The sequence below is a fragment of the Accipiter gentilis genome, chromosome 21, assembly GCF_929443795.1.
Source record: "Accipiter gentilis chromosome 21, bAccGen1.1, whole genome shotgun sequence".
NCBI classification, from domain to species: domain Eukaryota; kingdom Metazoa; phylum Chordata; class Aves; order Accipitriformes; family Accipitridae; genus Astur; species Astur gentilis.
Window position 1 is genome coordinate 876268 of NC_064900.1, and position 8344 is coordinate 884611.

General features: G+C 50.0%; 1 protein-coding gene across 1 annotated transcript; it reads left to right on the forward strand.

Moving 5' to 3' along the window:
* The first annotated feature begins 396 nt into the window (after positions 1–396).
* Positions 397–7773, forward strand: C1R (complement C1r). Its single transcript, XM_049824397.1, has 11 exons — positions 397–495; positions 1260–1488; positions 1724–1916; positions 2098–2241; positions 2391–2587; positions 3004–3151; positions 3232–3353; positions 3949–4027; positions 4439–4579; positions 6173–6247; positions 6479–7773. Exons 1-11 carry the CDS (start codon positions 488–490, stop codon positions 7279–7281), a joined length of 2139 nt encoding a protein of 712 aa, XP_049680354.1. The 5' UTR covers positions 397–487; the 3' UTR covers positions 7282–7773.
* Positions 7774–8344: the final 571 nt, after the last annotated feature.

The window sequence follows — 8344 nt, forward strand, 5'->3', positions numbered from 1 at the left end:
TCTGACGCCGGAAAACTGCCCAGAAGGAGCGGGGGAGCCTTCCTGAGAGGACATCTTTGGGGGACACCCCCCCCCCCCAAACTGAGAGCAGCCGCCAGCTTAGCAGACCAAACCCTAGGAATGGTCCCCACCAACCTTTTTCCCGCCTTCTCCCCCGCAAGAGACAGACCCCCTTTGCCTGCCTAGGACGTACCAAGCCCCCCCCCAGTGCCCCCAGTCCCCCCAGTCCGGGTTTGCGTGGCCGAGGGAGCCGGCAGCAGAGGGCAGCACGCTGCGGGCTGCCGGAGCCTGGAGCGCTGCCCGGTTGTTTGCAGCCGGGGTTTTTCTCTTCCCTCCCTCCCTCCCTCCCTCCGCCTTTCCCCCCACCTACCTGCCCGGCCACCCCCCACCCCCCCCCACCGCCTCCCGAGGCTCTCCGCTGACCGGAGCTCCGGCCGGCGCAGCGGGGACGACGGGCAGCGGCCGCCGGTGCCCGGCGGGAGAGCGCATGGACCTGTGAGTGGGGGCGCTGGGGGGGACCCGGGGGACCCGCGGCCACATCTCCGCGGGGAGGGGACGGGAGGGTGAGACCCTGCCGGCGAGGAGAAGGGCCACAGGGGCGAAGGTGCTGCCCGTCTGTCCCTCGGCGGGCGCTCGGTTAGGGTCGAGGAAGGAGCATCTTCGGGAGATACGGGCGGCGAGGTTGTTCTGGGGGAGCACCGAGGGAGGAAGAGGGGAGGTCTGCAGGATGAGGGGGGACAAAAGCGTGCCAGCTTTCGGAGGAGAGAGGGCGAGGTGTCACTGGGCAGAGGACAGCCCAGCAGGCGCTGCGGGATTGCTCCTCGGCAAACGGAGCCGGAGCTCTTCAGATCCTCACCAAAGGCACTGGGCAAAGACCCGAAACTGGCAATAACCAGAAATGACCCGCTGGCCCAGAGCCAAAGGGAACTAAACTTCCCCTGGTCCTGAGAGACCCAGCCCCATGACTGCCGGGAACAAGCAGATGTTGCTCGCGGAATTCACCCGTGCTCCTTCTAACTATTTCCTGTCTTGAGGAAACTTTTTGGCTGGCTCACAATGCCTTGCTGGAACCTGGGCAGTGCTGGTGTCTTCATTTCAGCCGTCCTCCTCGGTCCCGAGTGACCCAAGGCAGACGTTGGACCTGCAACTAGACCGCCCGTGTTTGGATTCCGTTAGTGCACAAGTCACTTGTGAAGTCTCCCCTGATTTTGGATGACCTAATTTTGTGCAATGTCATAGTTTACTTGCCGTGTTCACAGGCACGTTCCGTTTCTCCCGTGGGCCTTCCTCTTTATTGGAGTGATCAGTTCCAGTCCTGTCCCAAGAAAGCTTTTTGGGGAGATCAGATCCCCCAGTTACCCCAAGCCGTATCCCAACAATAACGTCAGCACCTGGGATATCCACGTCCCAAAAGGCTATGTGGTGAAACTGACCTTCAAATATTTTGACCTGGAGCCATCGGAGTCCTGCTTCTATGACTATGTTAAGGTATGTGCATAGATACCTGGGCCAAGGGGTGGCTGGAGATGGGAATCTAGTGGCCACCACATACAGTGGCTTTTCATTCACCAGGCCTCCTCTCATGCTTCCCGCAAAGGAAAGGGAAGGAGTTAAAGATAGAAATGGGTGGAGCAGGTTCTGGCAACTCACAGCTGGGTAACAGTGATGCATGGAGCAGACTGAATCTTACGAGGCTACAGTGATTTCCCCTTAACCTTGACAGATCAAAGCGGACAAGAAGAACTTGGGCCGATACTGTGGCCAGCTTGGGTCAACCACAGGCAATCACCCAGGAACGAAGGAGTTTGTGTCTAAGGGGAACAGGATGCACCTGGACTTTCACTCCGATTTCTCCAATGAAGACAATGGCACGGTGATTCCCTACAGGGGCTTCCTGGCCTATTACCGAGCTGTGGGTGAGTAGCCAATACCCTCAGCATGCAGAAAGAAGCCTGTGTGGCTCCAGCAAATTTTCCCCCTTGTCAGGCAAATCAAGAGAAGCTGTAAGCAAGGATATGGATCTCTGTGTACTTTCAGCGTACAGCAGAGCGGTTTAACACTTTCCTCCCCTTGTCCCTGCATCTGCTATGTCTTCAGATCTTGATGAATGTGACCCTAACAATGCTGCTGAGAAAGACGAAAGGCCTCGGTGCCAGCACTTCTGCCACAACTATGTGGGTGGCTACTTCTGTTCTTGCCGGACTGGCTACCAGCTTCAGAGTGACCACCACTCCTGCAAAGGTAAATTGGAATTTTGAAAGATCAGAGGGTTCCAGGGAAGGAGCCCTTCAGCCAGGAAGGGTGGGAGAAGCGACTGGGGGAGCAGTTGACAGGGCTGCAGACAACACAGCTCCGCAAAGTGACCTCTACTTTCTTCCTCTACACCACAGTGGAGTGCAGCAGTGAGTTGTTCACAGAGGCATCTGGGTACGTGAGCAGCCCTGAGTACCCCCAGCCTTATCCTGAAGACCTCCGGTGTAACTACAGCATCCGTTTGCAAAAGGGCCTGTCTATCATCCTCAAGTTCTTGGAACCCTTTGAGATTGAAGAACACCAGCAAGTCCACTGTCCTTATGACCAGCTCAAGGTACTGGAGATTAGCAAACTCTACTTCCAACCCTGCTGCCAGACCTGGATGGAAATCGTGGGGACACCACTATTCAGATGAGAAATACGGGATCAGTACAAGGAGAATGCCCCAGCATGAAGGACTGAGCTCTTCCCTTGTCCCTCCCTCAGTGTGCTTAATTACAATTGTCCCGAGGTCGGAGGCTCTGGGTCACAGGCCCCTGTGAGTGAAGCCAAAAAAATCATCCTTCTTCCAGTTTTATCTCCCTTTGATTTAATCTCAGGACGTACTGATGGGTCAGCCAGCCAGCCCTGTTCACCATCATAGGCACTGTGGCAAACCTGGTCTGGATTGAAACAGGGACACTGAGGCAGAGAGGCATGTGTGGTTTTGATGTGTGTTTCTGTCCCTGTGATGCATGTTTTCCTCATCAGATCCAAGCACCAGGGAGAGAGATTGGTGAATTCTGTGGCAAGAAGTCACCTGGCAGCATTGAAACCAACAGCAATGAGGTCGACATACTCTTCCTCACCGATGAGTCAGGGTACAGCCGTGGCTGGAAGATCCACTACACCTCGGAGAGTAAGATGTTTCTTCTCCAGAGGCTACTGCAGCCTATCTATGCCATTTGTTAATACCAACTTTGTCCCATTCTCCAACAGAAATACGGTGCCCACAGCCTGTCCCACAGGATCAGTTTACCGTCATCAGAGACCTGCAGCCTGTGTATCAATTTCAGGACTATTTCATTGTCAGCTGCAAGACTGGGTATAACTTGGTAAAGGTGAGATCCCTTCTCCACTCCCTTCAGCCATGTTCTGGCTTCTCTTCAGCTTCTGTAAGTCTTTCACCTTTCAGTAAAATTTTCTTTGGAGATTTCACTCGTGGCAACCTCTTGCAATTCCTGTTTCTTCCTTGCTTCTTTCGGCTTTCTTCCGGCGGTTTCTCCTTTCCTAGCTCCCTCCCTTATGCAGTTACTCTTTCACAAAGCCCTGGTAGAAGATGAGAGACAAAGATCCCAGGAGGCATTGGTAAACAAGAATACCTCTTTGGAAGGATATGAAATCAGACTTGAAGCAGAAGATGTTACCTGCCTCCCTTGCCATCCTATTGCCAGGACTGGGTAGCGCCCCAGACTTGTCACGGTTTTATGGTCACTGGCTGTTGATATCTTGGCCTGCTATGAAGAATTTGTAGCCTGTGGCAAACACAGGATAGAGAGAAGGCAGCAAAGGGAGAGGGCAGCAGTTGGAACAGACTGCAGAGGGGCAACTATTGGGCAGCAGCGAAAAGATGGGCAGACAGAATAATATTCTAATGTGGGGAAGGGAATGTAAGGTTCTGTACAACCAAGAGAGATGTTTTTCTCTCCCATGCAGGACAACAAAAAGCTGCTGTCCTTCACGGCTGTCTGCCAGGCTGATGGGACTTGGCATCAATCCATGCCACGCTGTGAAAGTGAGTGATCTGAGAACGGGTGTTATGACCCCTGCCATGGCTTTGCCCCTCCAAGGACATGGGGAATTCGGTCTCTTTGACTCAATTTGTCTGTGGCTATAGACTCATGGATATGCTGGTTGGAAGGACCTGCGGAGGTCCACTGTTGACTTTCATTACATTTTTCCACTTGCGAAAACTTAAATGTTTTTCCTCCCTTACCAAAACGCATGAAACACCATTGTAAATTTGCTATAATGTTGTAATATCTAAAAGCAAAAGATCCCAGTCTGGGATCCATTATGGAACAACCTCTCTCTGCCTGCTGTACTAACTGGTCCTTCATATCAGGGCCACAATCCAAGGCAAGCTTAAACCTGCAGGCAGTAAGGCTGTCTTTAATTCATCTCTTTTTTTTTTGCCTTTTTGTAGTTGTGAACTGTGGCAACCCTGCAGACCTGACCAATGGGGCATTCAGCTATGTTAACAAACCCGCAAACAACAACTACCAGTCAGTGATCACATACCGATGCAATGAGCCGTATTATCACATTGTCACCGGAACAGGCGGTGGTGAGTCCTAATCCCACACAGACATTGAAATCTGCGCGTGAAAAGTCCTCTCAGATTTCCAGTTAGAATTGTCTCTGCTCCCCAGGCTTAGGGCTCATGCTTTCCTCCTGTGAAAGCTCTCCGATCTTTCCTTGGCTCTCCAGCATAGCTCCCGAAGCTTGTTGTCTCAGCCTGTTCCCACCCTGCTTCATTCTCAGAGTCCAGCGCATCCCTCCTCCACGCTCTCCTTAACTTTTGCAGACTTATTCTCTCCTCTGTAGTCACGATTTATTCTTCTCTAGTGGATTTCATTCTTTCACTGAAATTTGAGGCATGGTGTCAGGAATCACCAACATCCTGAAACTTCCCCACACCAGTCCGAGTTGCTGCAGGCGCAAATAAATAAACTCACACTCCAATCCGCTGTAACGCTGTTTACCTCTTTGGACTATTGTTCAGCAGCAGAGACATCTGAGGGCTAATTAATATACATACAGAAAAATCTATTTTTATGCAGCAGGTCAGAAAAACTAAGGCAACACTGAGAACCATTCACATGCCTTCTTTTTGCACCTGAGACATGATTTGATGACACAGGAGCTTTGGTTACAAGAACAGTATAAGGAGTTCATGATTTCCTTGCCTTGGCTGCTCATTTAGCTTCCACCAAAAGATGTAGATTTTTAAGCTGAATCAGTTCCTGGATATGGTCGCCAGCATGGACGCACAGTTGTGCAGCATGCCTGAGAGAGGTGACATGCTAGCATTGGGGCCAGGAGCAAGCAGCTAAGGAGTTCTTTAAGTTGGTACTGATGTTGAATTTGATCATTCTTGCATCTGAGTTTAACTCCTTCATAAAGAGTCAGAGCTCAATCTAATAAGAAAAAAATCAGGAGTAAGTAAATATCAGCATCAGCCAAATTCTGATGGGGAGTCATGGTGATTTAGTCAATTTTGAAAGAGAATAGCAAACACTTTCTTGGAAGCATTTACTACAGTGTAAGATAAATTGCATATAAATTATTTTTAGTCACCAGCACAAACTTTCTAAGAAGAGCAAGAACACTGGAGTTTGTGTTGAGAGGTGACAGGCAAGTTAGCTGACCTGTGAATATAGCCTCAGAAATAGATACTGAGCATATACAGTAACTGACTCATCTTTTTCCTGTTTCTGGAACAATCCACCTTATCCTACTCTCTGCAAACTACAGAGACCAGAAACTTGAATCTAGAGTCCATGTCTATACTTGTTCTCTTCCTTCTTTGGACTAAATAAGGTCAAACTGTGCTCTGTAAGCATGTGGACTGAGTGAATTAAAACTTCACTCATTGCTCTTCAGGCTTTTCTTCTACAGAAGCAGTGCCTGAGCTTTACTGGTCCCCTGGAACTGAGGTGTTCCGAGATGTACATGCTATCCCAGATGGAGACATTCCAGACTATACCACAGGCAGCTTTTCCTGGGAAAGGGTGCCTTTGGGATGGAAGGGCTGGGTGCACCTTGGAGAGAGGAACCCCTTGAAAATATCTTCTCTGCTCTGCTCTGCTCTGCTCTTCTCTCTTCCCACCCCATGCCTGCAAGCCTGGGTCTCATTCACTTCCCTCTCATCCTACAGACACATTCACCTGCTCTCCTGAGGGCACCTGGGTGGGTCGAGACGGCCAGACGAGGATTCCTGCCTGCTTGCCAGGTCAGTAAAAAACTGACTTTGTCTGGTGTTCACCAATTCATGCTTACAGTCAGTACAAAGCCGGGACAACATGCGAGGAGAGGAGTGAGAATGATGGTATCAGTGAGGGAGGACAGGGAATTCTATCCAGAAAGGCAAAAATAAGGTGAAATCGAATAGTGATGGTGTAGGACAGAGAGAGACAAGCCAGGGCGACAGAGGGTGTCATGATCTCCTTGCATTTCTCCACAGTGTGTGGGAAGCCGGTCAGACCCATTACTGAAGTCCAGCGGATCTTGGGCGGCAAGTCAGCAGGGACAGGCAATTTCCCTTGGCAGGCTCTGACGGGCATCCACGGACGAGGGGGTGGTGCGCTCCTGGGCGATCGCTGGATCCTGACCGCTGCCCACACCATCTTCCCCAAAGAGGCAGCAGGGAACAATGTAAGCCTGGACCAGCTAGCAGAGGGGGCTAACATTTTCCTTGGCCACACCAAAGTAGAAGAGCTCCACAAGATGGGTAACCACCCTATACGTAGGATCTTTATCCATCCAGATTACAACCCTAAAGATGAGCACAACTTCAATGGGGACATAGCCCTGCTGGAGCTGAAACACCCAGTAACCCTGGGCCCTACAGTGCTGCCCATCTGTCTCCCCGATACTACCAACACCACGTTCTACATGGATGGGCGCAAGGGCTACGTGAGCGGCTTTGGTGTGGAAAAAAACTTTATTTCAAATGAGTTGAAGTATGTGAGCCTACCAGTGATCGCTCAAGAGAGATGTCAGAGTTGGCTGGATGGTAAGAAGAGAGATGTACCTATGGTCTTCACTGAGAACATGTTCTGTGCTGGCTTCCTCACAATCAAACAGGATACCTGCCAGGGAGATAGTGGGAGTGTCTTCACCGTGTTAGACACAGAAAGCGGTCGCTGGGTGGCTACCGGTATTGTTTCTTGGGGTATCGGCTGTGCCGAAGGTTACGGCTTCTACACCAAGATCCTCAACTATGTGGACTGGATCAAAGGGATAATAAGGGAGGATAGGCTCTAAATGTTGCTGTCCTACTAGCTGAAGAATCACCGATAGCATATAAATTTCCAGACAGAGCAGATCATATCTAAAGCTTTTGATGATGTCCCAAAGGCTTTTCAAACACGCAGACCATGTAACCTTCATCCTGAGCACTTCTGAAAGCCACCATACTGTTTGGTGAATTCTTGGTGGTACCATCAAAACTTACCAAAGCCGCTGTTCTATTGGCAGCCTGTGGGACGCCTTTGTGGATATTCTCGTTCTTCCAAAGCTTATTACTGGATGAAGTCTTAATAATATCAGGAAATCTCATGACAACAAACATGTTATTGTTCAAAGTGCTGACGAGATCGTCAGACTACTGCAGTCTACTTTTGTACTCTATTGTGTGGGAAGGTTGCGGGGCAGCAGACTTTCTTGAAGGATGTGGTACTTTGTGCTCAGTACAGTGTGCATATGCCCACTGGCATCAGTGAGATTCTATGAATATTAAAATAATTGCTGGAGAAACCAGGTGTGTTATGTTTTTCTGTCTTTGTTTTTAACAACTACTAAATAATCCCCATCACTGAAAGCAATTTATGGACTTTATATAGGGATTGCTCTACCTACCACTAAAGTGTTTCCCGTTCTGCAACAGCATGTGGCAGTTGCTCACCTGTCACAGAACTACCATTAGATTACCCAGTCTGAAACTCCAGGTGGCTTCAAGGGAGGCAAAAATAAGCTGTCTGTGTGATGCCGCATTCAAAAGACAGGGAAGACACCAGCCAATCTCATGGAGAAAAGAGCCCAGGAACCTTTGCTGATCAGAATTTGAGGATGGATTTTCTTTGTGTACTATATGAAATAAAGCTCTGACTGCAGGACAGCAGCTCTAAAATGATGCTGTCTCAGGGAGAAGATGACCCCTCTTGTGTTGTGGGTATTCTCTGGAGTTGTCTCTTGACTAGTTTTGCTCCTGCAGAACAACCTACCTTTTTCTTGGGGGTCACTGAGAGAACTGAAGTCTGCAAGAGCTTGACAGGGGAACTCGGGGGAGGGGGGGGGCGGTAAGGTCATAGTTGCCTTCTCGCACTGT